The 26,054-nt window shown below is 43.5% G+C and overlaps 1 protein-coding gene and 1 non-coding gene across 2 annotated transcripts in view; one reads left to right on the plus strand and one right to left on the minus strand.

The window, feature by feature from the left end:
- Positions 1-26,054, plus strand: part of LOC126235306 (adenylate cyclase type 3) — a 628,591-nt gene that overhangs the window by 251,865 nt on the left and 350,672 nt on the right. The window contains exon 4 of the mRNA XM_049944030.1: positions 9,972-10,099. Within this exon, the coding sequence (XP_049799987.1) occupies positions 9,972-10,099 (128 nt within the window). The remainder of the gene's footprint in view (positions 1-9,971; positions 10,100-26,054) is intronic.
- Positions 2,614-2,688, minus strand: Trnal-caa (transfer RNA leucine (anticodon CAA)). Its single transcript has one exon. It is a non-coding gene; the product is annotated as a tRNA-Leu (tRNA).

The following is a 26,054-nucleotide window of genomic DNA, read 5'->3' on the forward strand; positions in this document are numbered from 1 at the left end:
TATTGCTCAATATTCGGTCATCTTAATATGAAGCTGAAGATGACGAGCACTTCTTGGATTTTTATTTCTAATCCAAACACTTTGATGATGAGACTGAGATACAAATTCAAGATTCGGATCCTACAGGTATTAGTATTATGGAAACAGGCAGGACTGCATTATTTATTTGGTTGGGTTGTGTATAAACGTGTGATACATACACGGAATCAATTGGTTCCCCTCATCTTCCAGGCAGCACTTCTCATGAAAGTATTCCAACTGTTAATGAAGGAGCGCTGATGCATCCAACAAAGGCTACCTTTAACGTTACACACTTCTGATCAAGTTGTGGAACTTCATTTGAAGACTTTTCTTTCCCTGGGAAGCTGCGCAGTTTTTCTGGGGATATAAATGTATGATTCAGTTGCCAGTAAAATATCTGTCCTAGTAAAAGCTCATATGAGGATGAATCCTGACGCTCTTTTCTTTCCCTGGGAAGCTGCGCAGTTTTTCTGGGGATATAAATGTATGATTCAGTTGCCAGTAAAATATCTGTCCTAGTAAAAGCTCATATGAGGATGAATCCTGACGCTCGGAAATAAACAATGTAGTGCGGTCAAAGAAACTTGCCACATTTGTTTTAAAGGATGCACTTCAATTTTTTATCTGCAGCCTCACGTTCACTACTGTCTAGTTTATATTCTATGTAAATAAACGGTTAATTACAAAACAAGCTTAGTGAAGAAGTAAGACAAAACTCCAAGATTATTTTTAAAAGTTAAAATAGTTGTCATTATGTGCCTATATGTACACTAGCTTAGGGCTGTTGTAATTTATTACAGCTCACACTGCCTTTTTTTTGTGGTACACAGATTATCTGGCAGGTGATTCTAGTTAAAGTGCAGCTACTCACGGAGATCTAGCGTGGGGTGCAATTATTTTATGGCAGCAAAACTTGGTAGATATGCTAATACGTTAATGAGGAACCGACTTACGCTGTAAAAAATATTAGTTACAATTTTGGCCACCATGTGCAAATCTTGCGCTGTATACTGACATCAACACCATTTGATAACCCATAAGATGTCTGAACAACACGATTATCCAGAAGAGAGACTGTGTGCTGTTAATGGAGCTGTTTTATGTGAATGGCAGCAATTACAGTGCTGTACTGTGAGAGTATCGCCGACTGAAAGGTCTGAGGAGAGGTCCGATGTCATTAAATGTTTTAAGGAAGCTGATAATGAAATAAAACACGGGTGATCTTGGTATGGCACCTGGAAGAGGAAGGCCTCCTATTCCAGAGCAAGTTATTGACGAAGTTACTGCTGGTGTAACTAACCATGATGCTGCATGCTTCCCGGGTAGAGCTAGTGCTAGTACAGTGTCACGGGAACCGTCCATCCTATAGCAAATAGTACGGAAAGTGTCAGTCTATTTTACACTACTAACCTCACAAGATCCAGACGGTGCAGCAACTGAAACCTCACGATCTGCACCAATGTTCTTTATTTGCTCTTCGGTTTCTGGCACCGACCGAAGTTGATGAAATGTGGCCGGCTAATATTCTATGGAGTGACGAGGCACATTTTACACTAAAGGTTACAGTCAATACACAGAACTGTGTGATTTTGTGTACTATTAAACTGTATATTGTTTACGGAGAACAATTGCAATCGCCCTATGTGACTGTGTGGTAAGAATTGAAAGTGTCATTATTCTCCGTCCGTTCTTGTTTGAAGAGAATACACCCAGAGGCCTGTCAGGTGTACCGTGACGGCTGTACTTTATAGGGGCCTTCTTATAGAGCATGTGATTCCTCCTTTGGAAGAGCGCTGCTGTGTGGAAACCATTGTTTTCATGATAGCTGGGATAACACCTCATGTCGCTGAAAGATCTCTTTAATCCAAGATTCCACGAACATGTTATTTTCAGAGATTTTCCAAATGCATACCCTGCAAGATCACCTCATAGGTATCCATGCCACTTTAGGCTCTGAGGATACCTAAAAGAACGCGTTTACCCGGGACACGTTCGGTCTCTACGTATTGCAAAGGCTACACGAACACGTTGCTCAAATCCCACCGGAACTGCTGCAAACAACTGTTTAGCAGGTACAGCGTTTTTTAGACGCCTCCTGTGCTCATACTGAACAGATTGTCTAAGTGGCAGTCAATAATAAAATCTACATTATGCGTTTCTCGCTTGCTTGACCTTTTCTGCCCACGTTCTGTTCCTAATCCATTACGTCTTTCTTGCATTCACAGCGCCAGTGTTCCACCTGGTGGCCACATATGACACTAGTTTTTTCCAGTCTAAATCGGTTCCACACAAACGCATTAGGATATCTGCTAAGTTTAGTACCCATACGTCAATTACAGCCCACAATGGACCTCTGTGAGTAGCCACCTGAGATATACAGAAAGCTAAATTAAACTTATTTCTGAACTCCAAAGATTTCCTATGTTTCTAGTAATTCATTCAGAGTCAGCTTGTTTCTTCTTTTTGCGGTCTTTCGTCATTTTTATTGTCGCTATGTAACTTTTCAGCATGATCTCATAATTCCCAGAATGAGATTTTCTCTCTGCAGGGGAGTGTGGACTGATATGAAACTTCCTGGCAGATTAAAACTGTGTGCCTGACCGAGACTCGAACTCGGGACCTTTGCCTTTTGCGGGCAAGTGCTCTACCAACTGAGCTACCCAAGCACGACTCACGCCCCGTCCTCACAGCTTTACGTCCGCCAGTACCTGGTCTCCTACCTTCCAAACTTTACAGAAGCTTTCCTTTCTTTCAGGTGTGCTAGTTCTGCAAGGTTCGCAGGAGAGCTTCTGTAAAGTTTGGAAGGTAGAAGACGAGGTACTGGCTGAAGTACAGCTGTTGGTAGAGCACTTGCCCACGGAAGGCAAAGGTCCCGAGTTCGAATCTCGGTCCAGCACACAGTTTTAATCTGCCAGGAAGTTTCATGATCTAATAGTGTCTTGTTTTGGAACCAATCGTACAAAATTTCTTTGGCTGTGACAGATTGCTTTAATATGTTAACATGTCGACTTGTACTTCTTTATCGTGGCTCAAATTAGATTTTACAATGAAAATATACACTCCTGGAAATTGAAATAAGAACACCGTGAATTCATTGTCCCAGGAAGGGGAAACTTTATTGACACATTCCTGGGGTCAGATACATCACATGATCACACTGACAGAACCACAGGCACATAGACACAGGCAACAGAGCATGCACAATGTCGGCACTAGTACAGTGTATATCCACCTTTCGCAGCAATGCAGGCTGCTATTCTCCCATGGAGACGATCGTAGAGATGCTGGATGTAGTCCTGTGGAACGGCTTGCCATGCCATTTCCACCTGGCGCCTCAGTTGGACCAGCGTTCGTGCTGGACGTGCAGACCGCGTGAGACGACGCTTCATCCAGTCCCAAACATGCTCAATGGGGGACAGATCCGGAGATCTTGCTGGCCAGGGTAGTTGACTTACACCTTCTAGAGCACGTTGGGTGGCACGGGATGCATGCGGACGTGCATTGTCCTGTTGGAACAGCAAGTTCCCTTGCCGGTCTAGGAATGGTAGAACGATGGGTTCGATGACGGTTTGGATGTACCGTGCACTATTCAGTGTCCCCTCGACGATCACCAGTGGTGTACGGCCAGTGTAGGAGATCGCTCCCCACACCATGATGCCGGGTGTTGGCCCTGTGTGCCTAGGTCGTATGCAGTCCTGATTGTGGCGCTCACCTGCACGGCGCCAAACACGCATACGACCATCATTGGCACCAAGGCAGAAGCGACTCTCATCGCTGAAGACGACACGTCTCCATTCGTCCCTCCATTCACGCCTGTCGCGACACCACTGGAGGCGGGCTGCACGATGTTGGGGCGTGAGCGGAAGACGGCCTAACGGTGTGCGGGACCGTAGCCCAGCTTCATGGAGACGGTTGCGAATGGTCCTCGCCGATACCCCAGGAGCAACAGTGTCCCTAATTTGCTGGGAAGTGGCGGTGCGGTCCCCTACGGCACTGCGTAGGATCCTACGGTCTTGGCGTGCATCCGTGCGTCGCTGCGGTCCGGTCCCAGGTCGACGGGCACGTGCACCTTCCGCCGACCACTGGCGACAACATCGATGTATTGTGGAGACCTCACGCCCCACGTGTTGAGCAATTCGGCGGTACGTCCACCCGACCTCCAACATGCCCACTATACGCCCTCGCTCAAAGTCCGTCAACTGCACATACGGTTCACGTCCACGCTGTCGCGGCATGCTACCAGTGTTAAAGACTGCGATGGAGCTCCGTATGCCACGGCAAACTGGCTGACACTGACGGCGGCGGTGCACAAATTCTGCGCAGCTAGCGCCATTCGACGGCCAACACCGCGGTTCCTGGTGTGTCCGCTGTGCCGTGCGTGTGATCATTGCTTGTACAGCCCTCTCGCAGTGTCCGGAGCAAGTATGGTGGGTCTGACACACCGGTGTCAATGTGTTCTTTTTTCCATTTCCAGGAGTGTATTTCTTTGCCTCTTACGGATAATGTCATCACTTATTCTCATTGATGTTCATGCGCTAGCTATTTTCAGTGTTGAGACTATTTAGTCATCATAACTAGGTAAGAAACTACTGTTTCGTTCTTATTCGTTGAAAGTGCAACTTAGCACCTTGCATGAATAGATAATAAATAGCTCTGTAAATGGTATTTACCTCGCTTTTGTAACTTTTCTCTGTAAAGCTATACTATATAGTTCTCAAGAAAAAGTATGTAGTGGAATTAAAACTGATACCAGTATTTGACAATTTCGGTCGGAACCTCTTTCTGTCTCACATCACTGGAAATGCTGATCTGAAATGCAGTAGTTTAAAGAAAAATCACAGCTGAAAGGACTATACAAATTACTGAAAACAGTAGACAGTTGCCAGTATCGAATAAAATTTTGACTAATGGATTGTACCCTTCAGGCATAAAAATCTTGTGATTATTTCATTGTCAATATTGTTTGTTCTACCTTCCCCAAAAGCCTGCATGTTAGACATTAATTTTTGCCTTTATCCAGCCCCGTTAAATAAGTTTAATTTATTTTATTATTCTGTTTTTAAATGATAGCGTTCCAATTTTATGTGTTTGAGTCTTTCAGTGAAATTACAAAAATTACTGAGGAATGGTTTTCCGAATATGAAAACATATTCCATGGTTCAACATCGTCATGTACATGGGAACAAATATTCTGCTGAAATTTAAAAGCGTTGCAATCGAGAAAGTCTTGTCAGTACTGTATTTAGTCGTCTGTTACTACTTTATTTAACAACAGACATTAAACATATTCTGAAATAGAAGCTACTGGAAAGTAACACAAATTTCAATTTACAAAATGTAAAATTGTTTCGATATTAAAGGCAATTCATTAGCAATGTTCTGTGTTAAAAGACCTCCTTCTATTTCAAGGTACAAGGAGATGCATGTCATACGAACTATGGCTTAACTGTCCACTGGTTATACAAATAGTTATAAAAATATATAACATTTTATTCATCTCAGTGCTCTGTAACTCAAGAAGTAATGGTACATTGTACACCACTTAAATGTGCAGAACGTGAAATGTTAACATATGCTACACAAAAAGCACCTTCTTGTGTAAGAACAACAAAAGCTGTACAAAATCTCGGGAACTGGGAATGGCGGCCTCTTGAGACTATTCCCTCGTGTGATTCTAGACTCAGTCGCTAGAATGAAGAACAGAACAGTAAACATATTTTCCCAGTTACACTATCTTCTAGGTACAAACCTTTCCTCTAGTCTAATTTCTGCGTTAGCACTAAATAATTTCGTGAATTTTGTGTAAGACTTGATGTACTTGCTGTATAGCAATTAAGAAACAAGATAACGTTTCACGAAGTTCAAATGGCTCTGAGCACTATGGGACTTAACATCTTAGGTTATCAGTCCCCTAGAACTCAGAACTACTTAAACCTAACTAACCTAAGGACATCACACACATCCATGCCCGAGGCAGGATTCGAACCTGCGACCGTAGCAGCCCCGCGGTTCCGGACTGCAGCGCTAGAACCGCACGGCCACCGCGGCCGGCTGTTTCAAGCAGTGTAAAGTTTTTTACATAGTAGAAATCCTGATACGTGCGAGTAGAGCTCGTGCCCCAAGGTATCCGTAAAAATTTAACTATGTGTATAGATATCTCTTCAAATCCGGAAATCGATAATTTTGATGATTTTTGCTTGTTATCGATATCGAGACTGGCAAGATATCAAAATATGTGACATAAATGGCAGAATCTTTTACTGCATTGAGGCAGAAGCTTAAACATTTTACATCTCCAAGGGACTACAGACCTTAGTATTTGAGATAAATTTTAGCCTGACACGCCTATAGTTTCCTGAGAAAAAGGATTATTAACACTCAGACAGTAAGACAGACTGATAGATAGACGGACAACAAAGTGATCCTATATGGGTTCCATTTTTATTCATTTACCGGAACCCTAAGATAAGCTTATACCTGGAATCGAATACTCAAACTCCAGTATTATAACACAAAACTGCACCCACTGCACTAGCTGTGCCGCATAGCTACAGAGTATTAAGTGAAGTCACTTGTCCCATATATGATTACAAAGTTTCCATATTGTCTCTCTTTGACGTCCATTTTCCATATGTACAAACGAAATTGTGGTAGATACATTTTTGTAGTGCTGCTATACAAGGACTCGCTCTGTGGCGACGGAGTGTGCGAAATTTGATTCACACTGTATAGACCCCATCGTCTATTGCGAGATTCAGTGTCATCTGGTGCACTGAGTGCAAGTGACGCGACTAGGAAACTCTATAAGCCGAGCAGAGACGAGTGGGGAAATCAAATGACATAAACGAATTTCAGAAACGGTAGATTATTGTGGCCTAGCACCTGGATACGTGGATCTCGGAAATGGCATAGTTTGGTAGGCTGTTCTCGTACCGCTGCCGTGATTATTTCTGGAAAGTGGTTGAAGGACGGTGAAACCACTAGTAAGCGACAGCGTGTTGGACATCCAAGCCTCGTCACAGAACAAGGAAGTCTGACAGATCCCCGACGGCGGAGCACCATGCTGGTGCAGGAGTAAGTGTCCTCAAGTGTGTCTCTTGCTCGTTACCAGTATGGAGAGTATGTAGGTGCAGTGCCTAAATGTCACACCACGAGGAGCAGTTCGCGTTTACAGAGCACACAGGGCGCTGTGTGAAGTGCACGCCAGCGTGTGTATGCTGTTGTTTGTGTGGCTGTGAGGTCGTGAACGCGGCCAGAGCAGCAGGCAGCGTGGCTGGGTGGCCAAGCGCAAACAGGACGGCCGACACCAGGCGGCTGCGCTCTGCAGACCCTCCCAAACGCCGGGCGCTGCGTCACTTACACCGCTCTATGGAGTGCTGCAACTGACGTTGATGTGGATAGGAAATCCAATCCCACGAGACGCAGCACCATCGGCATATGGGACGTAATCTGTGGCTATGGTATTCTACAGCGAACAATGTCGGCTGTATATGGCTCTCAAACCAAACAATTTGTTTTAAAATGGACACGCATAAAATTCCTAAGTTATCTGTGTTAAAACGCAGATTTCCCCCCTTATCCATTCACTAGTCATATTGTTCTATCTGCAGTGTCCACAAATAAATAATAAACATATTATAAGACGAAGGAAAGCTCCATGTCCAGTCATTAGGAGCATCAACGCATGAAAGTACACAAAATCGGACAAATTCACTCCTGAGGAATAGAGCACTTATATTTGCATAACATCGAATACTGCAGAAAAATTCCTCATTAATTTAATACGAAAGTTCCTCAAGTTTTTACGAAATGCAAAGGTGAAAAAGATGTTAACACAGCAAGATTCAAACTGATACTCATTTCTTCTCTAAGAATACAAGATAGAATGTATATGTTTGTATGTCTGGGATCTCTTTACAAACCCCTTGCTGAATTTCTACCAAATTTGGCTCAGAAACAGCAGGCCCCATGAGTACCACCACTATGGGATTTACAACATTACAGTCCAATAGGAGCATAAATACAGGCAAAAACATATTTCCCTTATTCCTTTATGTAAGCTGCCTTGCAAACCAGGCATGTTGTGTAGGCATGGGATCATCAACAGTGAACAGTGGAGTAACCAAACATGTCACCTGGTCGGATGAATAACATTCCTTGTTAGACGAGATGGATGGTCGTGTTCGGATATGCCACCATCCAGGTGAACGGCTTGTCGAAACATGCACCGCTCCATGAATGCAGGCCATTGGGGCTGATATTATGCTATAAGGGGCCATTAACCTCAGATTTCGTGGCAGGTGTAGTAGTAATCAAAGACAGCACGACAACTGTGGCGGAGATGAAAATGCAACCCTTTTTCAATCTTGATATCTTCACCGATGGCGATGGCGATGGCATTTTCCAGCAGAATAACTTTCAGTCTCAGAAGGCCTGAATCGTGCTGCAGTGACTTGTGACGCATGTAGTGAAATTACAGTAATAAGATAAATTGGAGTTCGTATGAAGGCATTTTGACAGTAAAGGTAAAGACAAATAGTGGTACAACGTACTATCTGCCATGTCTTGCGGAGTGCGTATGTAGATGTAAATGTAGATGTCTAGGACACTTAATGAAGAACAGCTGCGATGCCAATAGACGGCATATCAGCGTCCACAAACCACCGAATTCCGTTACCATAGTGGAGACGTCTGGTGCCAAATTCCTCTAGAGACCTACCAAGGACTTGTATCCATTTCACGCCAAATCGCATTCCAAAGCTGGATCACATGATATTAAGCATGAGTTCAAAATGTTTTGGCTCGTCAGTGTATGTCGGGAAGTCTGTAGCTTGTAGCTCATTGTTTTCTTATACTACAAAAGTTTTCATGGTATGCGACTTGCCCTGATAGGTGAGCATGGAACAGCGAATACTACTGCCGTTAACAAGTTACTTCGTGTGTACACATCAGTGACTGCACCGACAATTGGAGAAATCTGGGGTTAGTGTTGTGTGTTGTCCTTAGGTTAGTTAGGCGACTGATGACCATAGATGTTAAGTCCCATAGTGCTCAGAGCCATTTGAACCAGCCAAATCTGGGGTTATATGGGGATTAGGTCATGGTCAGAGGCTTCTTATGGTGCTTAAAGTTTCATCCCCTAGCGTGGGTAACGTCCTGACAGGCCAAAGACGTGGTTCATGTTCAAACGTAAACTTCTTTAGCTGTCCAAAACTGGCCAGCTATTAATGCTGGTAACAGAGCTACACTTGGATTATGATGCCATCCAAACATAGTCAAACATCGTGAAAACCAGTTTTCCACCGCAGGAGTGTACAAAATACCCTGTTCATGCGATTAGATGTTCATGGGAACCACTAGACGAAAGATCAACATCTGGCTGAAAGAACTCAAGAGCAGCGGTCGACTCAGCAATACGGATAAATCAGCAGCATATGAACAAGCACTGGAACGCAGGAACATCCAGCTTAGAATCTCAGATGCTAAAGTTTTATTGGTTCCAATCGTTACTGAGCTATGATGTATTACGAGACCACAGAAATTCAAAAAGAGGCTCTCTAACGCGCACCCGAGTGAACGCGTGACCTTTGCCAGCGTTCTGATGAAGTCACGGTTCAATTGTTTCCCGGTCACTAACAGTAAGGTTGATCATTTTGGCTAGCAATATATGTTTACGTTTGAAAGTTAGTTATGACTTATAGCCTCTGACGGCGCCTTCGAAACAGAAGACGATACTTTAGGTACAGACATGTAACTTAAGTCACAGCATAAATCCTATAAAACCAATGTCACCAACGATATAATGCAATATTGTGTCTAGACATCAGAGTACATTTTGCAATGTACTAGTAACTGCAAATTCCAGGGAAAGATAACACTTGTATGATAGCAGTGACGCACTCGTGTTCTTGTGTCAGCAGTGTCGAGCAGTGGTCCTTTCTTGTCCACAGCGCTACCACCAGCTGCGGATCAAGATCCTGGGCGACTGCTACTACTGCATCAGCGGCGCCCCCCGAGAGCGTCCTGACCACGCCGTGCTGTGTGTCCACATGGGCCTCTCCATGGTAAAGGCCATCAAGTGAGTATCGCTTTGCAATGGGACTTAATCGTCCGTTTATATTAACACGGAAATACACATCTCGTGGCCGTCACTCTCCGACCCTGTGATGTGGTAGCAGATGTATTAGAGTCACTGAAACGAAATGAATGGATCGATGGTATGGAAATCACTGAACATGCAGTAACCGGGACTTGAACAGAAAATTTTGGCTTGTCATGACATATCTTTTTCATTACAGGTGTTTGACTGGTATCATTTTTCGTCATGATGACTGGGTGTTGTGTGATGTCCTTAGGTTAGTTAGGTTTAAGTAGTTCTAAGTTCTAGGGGACTGATAACCATAGATGTTAAGTCCCATAGCGCTCAGAGCCACTTTTCGTCATTTTATCTCAACTTTTTCATCCGCATTGACTCCATGCATTTCATTTCAGCCAACGTAACATGTGTCATCCCTGTGGCTCGGTTACACACGGTCATCCACCAGATTCCTCCATCCAATTGTTCTGTTGCCACATACCCCGTCACAGAGCCTCTGGTTTTAGTGTTCAGATGCCATGTATAGAAGAACCTTCAGTCACAATAAAGTTTAAGTAACGTCTGGAGGCGTACTGATAGCCAATTTAGAAAAAAAAGAGTCAGTTCCTTGAAATCTCCGTGACTGATAAAGCAAACATTTATCAATTCGTGTGCTAGAGAAGCACAGGAAGCCTCATTGGTTCAAATGGCTCTGATCACTATGGGACTTAACTTCTGAGGTCATCAGTCCCTAGAACTTAGAACTACTTAAACCTAACTAACCTGAGGACATCACACACATACATGCCCGAGGCAGGATTCGAACCTGCGACCGTAGCGGTCTCGCGGTTCCGGACTGTAGCGCCTAGAACCGCTCGGCCACTACGGCCGGCAGGAAGCCTCATTATTTTCTCTCATATCGGTTATCTTCAGAGGACGAAGAGACGTGATATACTACCGAACATTTACAATCAAAATTCGTTTCGATAAATCTGAAGCTGATATGTGATGACCACAGATACAGTTTGAAAAGGATAGAGAAATGATATAGCTGTGAAACACATTTGCGTTTGAAGCTCATGTACCACCTATTATTCTCAGTTATTATGTTATTGCGAAAATTGATAAGAATGTGCACGTTTCACAAAGCAAAGAAAAAATCTAATTATAGAACTGTGCGCTGAGAAGGCTGAACTAGCGACAATTCATATTTAAGATCTGGGTAGAGACGTCTTCAAATAGTCATTCTTTTTTTGGATGATTGTTTACTGGAAACAGATGATGTATGCACTGAGAACACTGCACTTCAAGAAAAATTCTCCTTCGGAGCACAGTGAAAGATTTTTGTTTGGCTATGGTCTGGTTCTCTTCTTCAAATACCAAATACTGAAGAAATCATGAAGGAAAGCTGTTTTTATTTTATTATTATTGTTTGTTTTGAAGGTGGGGGTGAGGAGGTTTTCAATCTTCTGATTCGTCTGATGAGACCCGCCATGAATGGATCTTCTGTGCCGACCTCTTCATCTAAGAGCAGCACTCGTATCCAGTATCATCAATTTTCTAATGTTTATCTTCTCTTTCCATTTTTATCCTGTTCTACACCATCAACTATCATTCCTTGATATCTTAACACATGACCTATTGTCCTGACACTTCTATTAGTCATAATTTTTCGGGTGTTCTTCTCCTCGCTGATTCTGTGGAGAATCTCCTCATTTCTTGACAGTCGGTCTAATCTTCAGTGCTGAGGAACAACTCACGGAGGAACGTTTTCAAAAGCTATAATTCCTGCAGTTTAATTATTATCTAAGACAAAGCAGTAGCTACTGTAACCCAATTTTAACTGCTTGACCATTTATATCCGTCAACACAAAATCAAATTTCACAGCACGTCAAACAGCACAGGTAGCAGTATCGGCAGAAATTTTACACATATAATAATTTCAACTGCATCTCAAACGCTTAGATTCTGTTACATTCCCGTTTCCCACAGTCCATGATTCACTTCCATTCAATGTTATGCTCCAAAGGTATTGTGTCAGAAATTTATTCCTGAAATTAGGCCCTATGTTTTATGCAAGTAGATATCTTTTGGCCATGAGTGCCCTCTTTAAATGGGCTATTCCGCCTTTTATGTGTTCCTTGCTTCGTCCATCGCGTGTTTTTTTCTTTCAAGATTACAAAATTCCTTAACATTGAAACTTCCTGGCAGATTAAAACTGTGTGCCGGACCGAGACTCGAGCTCGGGACCTTTGACTTTCGCGGGGAAGTGCTCTACCAACTGAGCTACCCATATCAGCGCACACTCCGCTGTAGAGTGAAAATTTCATTCCTTAACATTGTCTACTTCGTGATGACAAGTTTCGATGTTACGTTTATCGCTAATCTCGGTATTGCACCCGCCCCCCCCCCCCCTCCCATTACTTTCGTCAGCCTTCTGTTTACTCGCTTGCACTGAGGATAGCAAAATCAGCTGTGAATCTTCACCCTTAATTTTAAATCCACCATTGAACTTTTTTTCCATATTTGTTTGTTCAATGTATAGATTGAACAGTTGGGAATGCTGGGGGAGAGGCTGAAGAAGAATACATCTCTCTTACACCATTTTTACCCGAGCACCTCGTTCTTGGTTCTCTTACATATTGTATATTATCCGTCTTTCCTCATAGTTTACTTCTAATTTCTTCAGAATTTCTTCCACAATTATGCGTTATCGAACACTTTTTCTAAGCCAAAAATCCTTGAAACTGCCTTGGTTTTCCTTTAGTCTTGCTTCCATCATCAAGTGCAACGTCAGAAGTGCCTCTCGTGCCTTTACTTTTCCTAGAGTCAAACAGATCGTCACCTAACGATAGTCAACTTCCTTTTCCTGTTCTAGCACCAATAAAGAAGAGCACATCCAGTGATATTCTATAACTTGAGACTCAGAACCAGCTTTCTTGCATTTCATGAGCAGTCACTTTAACCTTCACGTATGACCTTCAGATATGACAAATATTTATTTCTTCTCCTGGAATCTCAGAAGTTTTCCGACTGCTCATGAAAAGCACGAAAGCTAGTTAAGAGTCTGACATATTCATCTACTATGGTAATTTTGAAACGAGGTCACATGTAAAGTTTTTTATTAATATTTTAGTGAGGTTCCCAGTGTATTACAGAGTATCGTTGTATTGTTATCCTTCCTATCGTTTAGATACTGTACTGTAAGTGTGGGGAAAAAAGGGTTACAGGATCAACAGCGAAAGGTGGTATAGTGGTTAAGGCACTAGATTCTAATTCTGTAGAACCACTGTTCGGACCCTAGTCCATTTTTTCTTTTATTTCTCCAAATCATCATTCAGACGCATGTCCCGATAAGTCCTGAAACATACACCATGTTCGCTTCCTTCCTTTTGTTCCTTCTCCAGTAAACTGACAGTTTCCAGTAAACTGACAGTTATTCCACTTTGAAAATTTCCTTTTTACATTCCCTTCCAAACTCGTTGCATCATCACCCAACCAGGTTTAGGAAATTCAAAGACAAGAGAAATATGATTTAATGCTGCATCGACAGTGAAATTTGCAGAGACAGAGTACAAGCTCTGTTTTCGTAACCTAAACGTCCGTTTCAAGGAACAATTCCGTTATTCGCCTTCATGTATCCAACAAAATTCACTGACAACCGATATCTGGCTTAGAGGACGGTAACTTAAAACCTGGTTCTCCTGAATAGGTGCCCATTGTTGTAATCACTACACCACCTCGTTGAATATCAGGAGAGCAGCTGCGCTCGTGTAATGTGCTTCACATATTTATTGCTTGGCTGTAGAGGATTTCGACGAAAATGTGTACCAAAGAGAAATACACATCACCCAGAGGTTTATGACCACCGACCTACTATCTATGTAAATCCGTACAGGCGATAACAGCGTCACCTGGCGAGGAATGATTGCTAGTCAGACACGCGCATGGAGCATTTAGTATCCGTGAGCGTGCTGTCCATGTGTAGGATGGGGAAGGCACGCGATTTGAGTTTGATCGAGGGCAGATTGTGATGGGCCGGCGGCTCGGCACGAGTGTTTCAGAAACTGCACGACTTGTTGGATGGTTGAGGAGTGCTGTGGTCAGTGTCTTCAACACGTGGTGAAACCACCTCCAGACGTCGTGGAGTTGGACGGCCACCACTAATTACAGGTGTCGGACGTTGTAGGTTACGCTGGCTGGTACAACTCGACAGGTAGCGAACTGTGGCGGAGCTAATACCAGACTTTAATGCTGGCCGGAGTACAAGTGTGTCTAAATACACAGTGCACCGAACACTCCTAACGATGGGCCTCCACAGCCGACGACCCATGCGTGTACCAATGTTAACACAGCGACATCGACAACTACGACTGAAACGGGCACGCGACCGTCGGAATTGGACATTGGCGCAGTGGCAGAGCGTTGCATGGTCTGATGAGTCCTGATACCTTCTTCATCGTGACGATGGCAGGTGCGAATCTGTCGTCTCCCAAGAGAACAGCTCCTTCGCATCTGTACTGCGGGACGGACACAAGCTGGCGGCGGCTTCGTTATGCCCTGGAGAACATTAATGTGGGCATCCAAGAACTAGTGGAGCTCATCCAAGGCACCATGACAGCCAAGGAGCATTCTACACTGATTGTACAACCCTCCATGACGATCATATTTGCTGACAGCAGTGGCATTTTTCAGCAAGATAATGCGCCATGCGACAAGGCAGGAGTGTGATGGGGTGGTTCGAGGAACACAGTGGCGAGTTACAGTTGATGGGCTGGCCTCCATCTCGCCAGATCTGAGCCCGATGGCACACTTCTGTGATGTGGTTGAACGCTGGATCAGAGTTCATGTCCCTCTCCCCAGATCAGTGTACATGAGTAAATAAGAAAATTAAAAAAATAATAAATCAAAGAAAGTTAAAACACACCAACCAACCTCCCCCCCTCCCGCCCCCCCCCCCCACACACACACATACAGTGATAAGCAGTCATTCCTCGCTTGGTGGCGCTGCTATGGCCTGAACGGCATTTTATCGATAGTAGGTCGGTCGCCATAATGTTCTGGCTGATCAGTGTATGTGTAGATGATATCACATACCCCACAGACAATCCAAAGGAGCACAAAAACAATCTACACAGGAACACCTCACAACTTATAATACAATGTAGAAATGGAACCAGAAAAAACAATACAGTGCCTTCGCCTCAAAATAACAACAAATACAGTTTCGACATTTACAGAAAAGAAATAGTTTCAGACATGGCAATACAAGAGAAATTAAACCGCCAACATCGTAATATAATTAGCAGTCATCCAGCATATGCAAGAAGGCTATTTGGAAAAAAAATGGTTCAAATAACTCTAAGCACTATGGGACTTAACATCTGAGGTCATTGGTCCCCTAGACTTAGAACTACTTAAAACCTAACTAACCTAAGGACATCACACACATCCATGCCCGAGGCAGGATTCGAACCTGCGACCGTAGCAGCCGCGTGGTTCCGGACTGAAGCGCGTAGAACCGCTATATCACAGCGGCCGGCTATGCGGAAAACATTAAACTTAAAATAACTGTCAAGAAGAGTTAAAAATGATCATAAACATATTACAAAACAATGGTTACAACAGCAAATGAGTACGGAAACAACACAGCACCATTAAATTAAATACACAATAGATGGCGATAGTAAGAACGGTCCAGATTTACCAAGACGTAACAACAACACGCAATGGACACTCAAACCGGAAAGGTCACCCATCAGAATGGGACACTATATTAACCACAACCCACTGACACAAAATTTGGCAATATCTTCGCAGAACGTAGATTTGAATCATCCCTGAAGACAAATAATACAATACGTAAGCAGTCAGATCCTGTGACAGAAGAGAAAAATGAATACAGTAGTTCGGGAATATGCAATTAAAAGGTCACAGCTTCACCTTAAATAATAGTAATGACTTCAAGAAATTTTAATATCAAGTATAAACAACTTATAAGGGCGCTGAAGAGTGAATGTACCCACTCGATATATGCAGACCATATAATAAAAGAAAATCAACACGACATCGGGTTAAAAACAAACATGGCAATCTTACGCCACAGTACCAAAAGAAAAGGAATGCTCACTCTCGAAGAAGAGTATTTTATACAGCTGACAATAAGTGAAAATCAAAATATGCTCATTGATAAAAAAAGCAGTAACAGAAAGACAATATTCTCACTAATTAATAAAGAAATTAATAAAGAAACTTTATTTAAAAAACACGTAGAAAAAGGAAACTGAAAACATACACACACATACACACACACACACACACACACACACACACACACACACAGTGTTCTCACTACCCATCCTTTCTGTATCCCCATTCCAACACCCCACTCCAGTCTAACCCTCCATCGATTTCATTATCCCTCAGTGAAGTAAAGAGCCAGTGAGCACGGCGATGCGCAGTGGGCAACAAAAAATGTGCGTGTAGTAAAATGTATGAATGTGACCATGTGACTAACTATCCATTCTGAACATGTAGTATGTGGTTCTAGGGTTATCGGAACACCAATAAAAACACGAAGAGAATACAAAAATTGACGTAAGTGACAAATCACAACCGTATATTTGTAAATAGTTATACAATTTAAATGTGCTGCCAGGAACCTCTGTAGTTATTCTAACAAAATGTGTACAATTAAATAGTTTTTTGCATATTATAAACCTCTGATGATATTTAGTGTGGCAAGGAAAAACATGTTTGGCTTAACACAAAGTGAAATCCGTTACACTTTCGTATTTTTGTGCTAACTGCTCTGTCCTTCTACGATTCTAACATCGCATTTTTGTAATTCTTTGGAAAGCTGCAGCCAAGCCTTCTAGATAAGGTCTGGATATGTACTCTAGAAGCGTGATATATTCTGGTTCCTTCAAAGATGCATTGATCTACGCCAAGATCCTCCTAACAAATCCGTCCTCCAGGCGAAATGCGTGTTATTAATTTTACAACACATTAATTCCATTTAATGTCATTTCGTTAGGTATTTAAAAGACTCCTCAAGTTCCAGTAAAGACTACAAATTTTGCATGATAATTCCATTTTACATCATTTCGCTTAATGTTTAAAAGACGGGTTAGGTTCCTAGAGTTCACCACTAATGATAAATACTATTAGCTTTCTCTGATGAAAAGTTTTCGTGTTTTCAGTCGAATGTCAGCATTGAAATTGCGCGAAGTTTCGATGATTTGTTTTATCTGTTGCTTTCGGACCAAGTGCATCGTTTGTTTCGCGTAAAGATCGCAAGCACAAGTAAAAATATGTTGGTGTGACTAGTGAAGGTATGCACCGCATGGTGACTTACACAATGTGTATGCAAATCCCAGGTTACGGACGTCCTGATATTAGCAACTTACAAGTATTTAACCAATCGTGGATACGGCGATGGAACAGAAGTATTAAAAAGATACCTACTATGAAGACGATTACTGTGTTACTATTAAAAAGAAGAATTATTGCCAGACACCTGCTGACTTTCGGAGCTGAATGGGACTACGATAACTTCTGTTATAGGATAGGGACTTTATAAGCAACAACCACCCCAACTCTTAATAATGGAAAGAAGAAGTGAGACCAACAAAGGTTTCTCCACTGACAGTGAGATTGTAGACCTAGGTAGAAAGGATTTCACTGCTTAAACAGTAAATTTTTGGCAATATGTTAAAACTTCTGCGCTTTTTCCTTAATATGGGATACAAACAACAGTCGAAACTGAATTATTTTTCTTTATATAAGTGATAACCGGTTTCGATTACAATGATCATCATGAAACTAATGTACTGAAATACGATAATACAAAAATTGGTCATAGTAGCGGATGATATACTATTAGCAACATCGAGTCTCAAACATAAAACGTAACATATAGCGGCACATATGCTCTGAGTAAAAAGTTTACGTTTTTTACTAATGTCGTTTTATGTTTATGACTTAATGTTATTAGCAGCATGTCATCCGCTACTATGCCCCATTTTCTCATTATTGATTTCAGAATCTTAGTCTGATTATGGTTATTATAACAGAACTGGTTATCACCAGTAGAAATAAAAAGCACTGCGATTTCAAACATTACTTTTCAGTCTTATGTTAAACAGGTTGGAATACTGAGAATTCTGTGACTACCAGGGATGAATTTCGGAGTAATTCACAAAGTCTACAAAAATGACTATCAGTAGACAATATGAAAAGACAGTTTCATACAAAAGAAAATATATTGCAGGCTTTGGTTCATTCGCTGTCGCTATTAAACACTATAAATACTATGAAGACGCTGAAAGAAAAATATATCGTAGTAACAACTGTGCAGGGGGAATACACATATTGAGTTATAAAAAGTTCAAGGAAGACAGGAAAGGTCAAATGCAATAATTTGAGATAAGGAAACCCAGTCCAGAACGACTGAGTCAAAAATAATGAAGCCAAAGGGGTTGTGGGATGATCATTTCTGTGTGAAATGTATTAAGCTGTTTTACTATACACATACTAGGACAGCCAAACCTGGCTAAGAAGTGGGCATGTATTGTGACGGGTGGAACAGGAGACTCCACTAATACGCAGATGGCGTGACATTTTCACTGTCAAGATCAGTCTTAATGCAAAAATCCGCAATACAATAGGTAGTGTTTACTTATCATGATTTGTCCCATGACGGGCGCCAATGTGCTATGGTCACTGTACTTTGAGCACTAAAATATGTCTTTAATACGGAAAGATATTCTGCTTGAATAAAATATACAATGAGGTTTGAAATTACAGAATAGTTACTTTGTATGGGGTTGTTTATGGTTAAGGGGTTTTATGACTTCACTGATTGTGGCGCCAGGCTGCTAACAATGAAGTATATGCCAAACAAAACAAGCTACAATGTGCATAGTATCCTGCAAGAGAAGTGACAAAAATGTGATACAGAAATAATGTGGTATCAGACAGTGAAAAGTGAAGTTTGGCAAGAGCATGTTCAGAACCTTTGCACATAAGCATAAAAAATATGATATATTATTACAATAATTGATTGATTGAACAAAAATTAATATTGACTGGCAGCTCAGAGGCCAGGATTGTGCGAAAGCGTTGTGCTTACGTAACACAAGAGGCATTTGTTACATATGATTCCAAGGTCTCGTCTACAGTGGGGCGAGGCTTAAAAAGAGTAGAGGATTACTTCAGGCAGTGAATCTCAGACCATCGTGATACCATTGACGCCATGAGCAACAGAGTGTAGTGTAGAGAGGGTAGCAGTGACTGAAACACTACCATTAGAAAGCAGCAGCGTCTTGTGAGGCGTCTCTAAAACTCCAACAAAACAATCTGAACAAAGTTTTATTCTCTGAGGCAATTCAGGGATGGGCATCCATTGGTGACCCACGAGCCTCATTCACTTACTGAAGCTGCCGGGTCACCAGATCACATGACGCGACAGCAGCGTTCCTAGCGCATAATGTCAAGACTGTGGAGGCCGTGACTTTAAAGTTTATGGGATAATGCACCGACATAGATAGCACAATCTTCACGAACCTCCACGCCCCGTGCCAACAAAGCTTCAACGCACGCATTTTTGAGAGTACAGTCCATTTCATGTTCACCCCATCTGCAGATGTTTATGTTTATTTACGCGCTGTGAACGTTGAGGACGTTTTGTTGCTGCTGTCTTAAATTACCATAGCAAAATTCGGCAACGCCGTTAGTATAGAAAAACAATGTTCATAACGCGTAAATAAATGTTAACATTCGAAGACGAGATACCAGGCATCTTCGATGTAATCATGGGAAAATAAAAGTCTGCAATAGTAACTGGTTGCAGCTAATCAATTATAAATTACCTCCAGTTTCAACAGTTGTAGTGTACTAATACGTCCGCAACGGACAAGATTTATTTATTAACGTCAATACGAGAAAAAATAGAAGTAGGCACTCCCAGTCAACAAACAAAAGGAGAAGGCAGGCCGGATTCTACATCTACATCTACATCTATACTCCGCGAGCCACCTTACAGTGTGTGGCGGAGGGTACTTATTGTACCACTATCTGATCCCCCCTTCCCTGTTCCATTCACGAATTGTGCGTGGGAAGAACGACTGCTTGTAAGTCTCCGTATTTGCTCTAATTTCTCGGATCTTTTCGTTGTGATCATTACGCGAGATATATGTGGGCGGTAGTAATATGTTGCCCATCTCTTCCCGGAATGTGCTCTCTCGTAATTTCGATAATAAACCTCTCCGTATTGCGTAACGCCTTTCTTGAAGTGTCCGCCACTGGAGCTTGTTCAGCATCTCCGTAACGCTCTCGCGCTGACTAAATGTCCCCATGACGAATCGCGCTGCTTTTCGCTGGATCATGTCTATCTCTTCTATTAATCCAACCTGGTAAGGGTCCCATACTGATGAGCAATACTCAAGAATCGGACGAACAAGCGTTTTGTAAGCTACTTCTTTCGTCGATGAGTCACATTTTCTTAGAATTCTTCCTATGAATCTCAACCTGGCGCCTGCTTTTCCCACTATTTGTTTTATGTGATCATTCCACTTCAGATCGCTCCGGATAGTAACTCCTAAGTATTTTACGGTCGTTACCGCTTCCAATGATTTACCACCTATGGCATAATCGTACTGGAATGGATTTCTGCCCCTATGTATGCGCATTATATTACATTTATCTACGTTTAGGGAAAGCTGCCAGCTGTCGCACCATTCATTAATCCTCTGCAGGTCTTCCTGGAGTACGTACGAATCTTCTGATGTTGCTACTTTCTTGTAGACAACCGTGTCATCTGCAAATAGCCTCACGGAGCTACCGATGTTGTCAACTAAGTCATTTATGTATATTGTAAACAATAAAGGTCCTATCACGCTTCCTTGCGGTACTCCCGAAATTACCTCTACATCTGCAGATTTTGAACCGTTAAGAATGACATGTTGTGTTCTTTCTTCTAGGAAATCCTGAATCCAATCACAAACCTGATCCGATATTCCGTAAGCTCGTATTTTTTTTCACTAAACGTAAGTGCGGAACCGTATCAAATGCCTTCCTGAAGTCCAGGAATACGGCATCAATCTGCTCGCCAGTGTCTACGGCACTGTGAATTTCTTGGACAAATAGGGCGAGCTGAGTTTCACATGATCTCTGTTTGCGGAATCCATGTTGGTTATGATGAAGGAGATTTGTATTATCTAAGAACGTCATAATACGAGAACATAAAACATGTTCCATTATTCTACAACAGATTGACGTAAGCGAAATAGGCCTATAATTATTCGCATCTGATTTATGACCCTTCTTGAAAATGGGAACGACCTGCGCTTTCTTCCAGTCGCTAGGTACTTTACGTTCTTCCAGAGATCTACGATAAATTGCTGATAGAAAGGGGGCAAGTTCTTTAGCATAATCACTGTAGAATCTTACGGGTATCTCGTCTGGTCCGGATGCTTTTCCGCTACTAAGTGATAGCAGTTGTTTTTCAATTCCGATATCGTTTATTTCAATATTTTCCATTTTGGCGTCCGTGCGACGGCTGAAGTCAGGGACCGTGTTACGATTTTCCGCAGTGAAACAGTTTCGGAACACTGAATTCAGTATTTCTGCCTTTCTTCGGTCGTCCTCTGTTTCGGTGCCATCGTGGTCAACGAGTGACTGAATAGGGGATTTAGATCCGCTTACCGATTTTACATATGACCAAAACTTTTTAGGGTTCTTGTTTAGATTGTTTGCCAATGTTTTATGTTCGAATTCGTTGAATGCTTCTCTCATTGCTCTCTTTACGCTCTTTTTCGCTTCGTTCAGCTTTTCCTTATCAGCTATGATTCGACTACTCTTAAACCTATGGTGAAGCTTTCTTTGTTTCCGTAGCACCTTTCGTACATGATTGTTATACCACGGTGGATCTTTCCCCTCGCTTTGGACCTTAGTCGGTACGAACTTATCTAAGGCGTACTGGACGATGTTTCTGAATTTTTTCCATTTTTGTTCCACATCCTCTTCCTCAGAAATGAACGTTTGATGGTGGTCACTCAGATATTCTGCGATTTGTGCCCTATCACTCTTGTTAAGCAAATAGATTTTCCTTCCTTTCTTGGCATTTCTTATTACACTTGTAGTCATTGATGCAACCACTGACTTATGATCACTGATACCCTCTTCTACATTCACGGAGTCGAAAAGTTCCGGTCTATTTGTTGCTATGAGGTCTAAAACGTTAGCTTCACGAGTTGGTTCTCTAACTATCTGCTCGAAGTAATTCTCGGACAAGGCAGTCAATAGGGCCCGTGGTCCTCCGGCTGCCCGCGAGTGCCGGCCGGAGTGCCCGTGCGGTTCTAGGCGCTGCAGTCTGGAGCCGAGCGACCGCTCCGGTCACAGGTTCGAATCATGCCTCGGGCATGGATGTGTGTGATGTCCTTAGGTTAGTTAGTTTTAATTAGTTCTAAGTTCTAGGCGACTGATGACCTCGGAAGTTAAGTCGCATAGTGCTCAGAGCCAACCAGCTCTATCTCGAAAAGTTTCCACTTGTCATTGCTATTCCTTAAACATGGCGTAATCTCAATGACTGGTCCCTTGCACATACTCCAGATAACAGGGTGTGGCGTTACAAACGCCGTTTTCTTGCGGCGTCGTTGGTACAGTCGTTTCACCACGCCGCCTTGTTTGAATGTGGGTTAGTCAACAGACGTGCGGAGGTTAGTACACCGGTTCTAGTAAGATCACTGACTTTAAGCACCGTCTGGCGTAGCCAGTAGTTGGATGGGTGACCATGCAGGTATGCTGAGAGCAGTTAAAATTTTCCCTTTATCTTTACGGTAGTGGGGACAGGATTGGTGGCGGCGTAAAGTCTCTGATCACCACTCTTTGTGCCAAATGTCCTGGATTCAGTTCCAAATTTCTCCGCAGTGTCTCATGAAATGAGGGCTTGCGACAAGATGATTGTGAGTCGTTCGTCGTTTGGGGTCGTTAAGCTAGGCGGTGTCTTTCGTGCTCTTCGAGACGAGTAGCCTATGCGTCGGCACCGAGTACCACCCTCTCCATACTCTCAATGTATCCAACACGAACGTGAAAATACGCTACACATGCACTCATTATAGTCACTTATACCTAACAGATAAACTTACGCACATAGCTCTCATACTTAGCAAAAGATACGGAAAAAATTTCCATTAGGCGGCTGAACTTGCCCTCGGGGTCTCCCAGCCGTTCCTGGCATACAAATGTAGGTTTTTTACATGGGCTGACTTCTCTCGTGTTCGAAGCAAACCAGCTGACGAGGCAAAATTCCAAGAAAGGCCTCTTCTTGTAGAAACTGTATGCCTTCCTTTAGTAATGCCGTAATGGAACTGAATTATACAGGTTGCGGCGCTTAAATCCGGAAAATTTTAAATTTGAATTTCCCGCCATATCGTATTTCCGTCGGAGGTCGCGACTGGCATTCTCGAAAGCCATAGGCATCTAGTAAATAGCCAGAGCCTCAAAATGACCGAAATGTTACGGAAAAGTGCGGAGTACAACGGAAGAGCCGCGATAATCTAAAGCCTTCGCGCTGCGCGTTAGTGCACTGAAATACACTCCTGGAAATTGAAATAAGAACACCGTAAATTCATTGTCCCAGGAAGGGGAAACTTTATTGACACATTCCTGGGGTCAGATACATCACATGATCACACTGACAGAACCACAGGCACATAGACACAGGCAACAGAGCATGCACAATGTCGGCACTAGTACAGTGTATATCCACCTTTCGCAGCAATGCAGGCTGCTATTCTCCCATGGAGACGATCGTAGAGATGCTGGATGTAGTCCTGTGGAACGGCTTGCCATGCCATTTCCACCTGGCGCCTCAGTTGGACCAGCGTTCGTGCTGGACGTGCAGACCGCGTGAGACGACGCTTCATCCAGTCCCAAACATGCTCAATGGGGGACAGATCCGGAGATCTTGCTGGCCAGGGTAGTTGACGTACACCTTCTAGAGCACGTTGGGTGGCACGGGATACATGCGGACGTGCATTGTCCTGTTGGAACAGCAAGTTCCCTTGCCGGTCTAGGAATGGTAGAACGATGGGTTCGATGTACCGTGCACTATTCAGTGTCCCCTCGACGATCACCAGTGGTGTACGGCCAGTGTAGGAGATCGCTCCCCACACCATGATGCCGGGTGTTGGCCCTGTGTGCCTCGGTCGTATGCAGTCCTGATTGTGGCGCTCACCTGCACGGCGCCAAACACGCATACGACCATCATTGGCACCAAGGCAGAAGCGACTCTCATCGCTGAAGACGACACGTCTCCATTCGTCCCTCCACTCACGCCTGTCGCGACACCACTGGAGGCGGGCTGCACGATGTTGGGGCGTGAGCGGAAGACGGCCTAACGGTGTGCGGGACCGTAGCCCAGCTTCATGGAGACGGTTGCGAATGGTCCTCGCCGATACCCCAGGAGCAACAGTGTCCCTAATTTGCTGGGAAGTGGCGGTGCGGTCCCCTACGGCACTGTGTAGGATCCTACGGTCTTGGCGTGCATCCGTGCGTCGCTGCGGTCCGGTCCCAGGTCGACGGGCACGTGCACCTTCCGCCGACCACTGGCGACAACATCGATGTACTGTGGAGACCTCACGCCCCACGTGTTGAGCAATTCGGCGGTACGTCCACCCGGCCTCCCGCATGCCCACTATACGCCCTCGCTCAAAGTCCGTCAACTGCACATACGGTTCACGTCCACGCTGTCGCGGCATGCTACCAGTGTTAAAGACTGCGATGGAGCTCCGTATGCCACGGCAAACTGGCTGACACTGACGGCGGCGGTGCACAAATGCTGCGCAGCTAGCGCCATTCGACGGCCAACACCGCGGTTCCTGGTGTGTCCGCTGTGCCGTGCGTGTGATCATTGCTTGTACAGCCCTCTCGCAGTGTCCGGAGCAAGTATGGTGGGTCTGACACACCGGTGTCAATGTGTTCTTTTTTCCATTTCCAGGAGTGTAGTTCGATTCTTCGGGTACCCGAAATTAACTGTTTACGATCCTGTGCCCAATTATAACACTTCGGCGAAGTTTGTGGAAGGTTCCGCTAACCTGACGAGGAAACCTCATTCGAGGAAACGCGTGTCACGAACTTCGGCAGTCATCGAAAACGCTCAGATGCTGATTTCTGAGGATCCGGGACAATCGCTGAAGAAATTGGCGTCAGTATTGAATGTCAGTGAACAAACAATGCGTGATGGCAGAGGAGGACCTCAAACGAGCCATTTATTTCAAAACTGGCTCTCTGACCACATTGACATGTTCTGGTCAACGGAGTTCAGGCTCCCGAATAGCCCGGATTTGAACCCCCTCGTCTACTATGAATGAAAAGTAATGCCTCCACCTTCGTTAATTGGGTTTGGTTAGGAGTATTTTAATAAATCAAACGCAGAAATAATCCGTAGAATAATCTTTGATACACTACATTACTGGCTGTTAAAATTTCTACACCACGAAGGTGAAGTGCTACAGACGGGAAATTTAACCGACAGGAAGAAGATGCTGTGATATGCAAATGATTAGCTTTTCAGAGCATTCACACAAGGTTGGCGCGGGTGGCGACACCTACAACGTGCTGACATGAGGAACGTTTCCAACCAATTTCTCATACACAGCCGGCCGGGGTGCCAAGCGGCTCTAGGCGCTACAATCTGGAACCGAGCGACCGCTACGGTCTCAGGTTCGAATCCTGCCTCGCGCATTTACGTGTGTGATGTCCTTAGGTTAGTTAGGTATAAGTAGTTCTAAGTTCTAGGGGACTGATGACCTTAGAAGTTCACAGTGCTCAGAGCCATTTGAACCATCTCATACTCAAACAGCAGTTGACTGGCGTTGCCTGGTGAAACATTCTTGTGATGCCTCGTGTAAGGAGGACAAGTGCGTACCATCACGTTTCCGACTTTGATAAAGG

Source organism: Schistocerca nitens, chromosome 2 (genome assembly GCF_023898315.1).
Source record: "Schistocerca nitens isolate TAMUIC-IGC-003100 chromosome 2, iqSchNite1.1, whole genome shotgun sequence".
NCBI lineage: Eukaryota > Metazoa > Arthropoda > Insecta > Orthoptera > Acrididae > Schistocerca > Schistocerca nitens.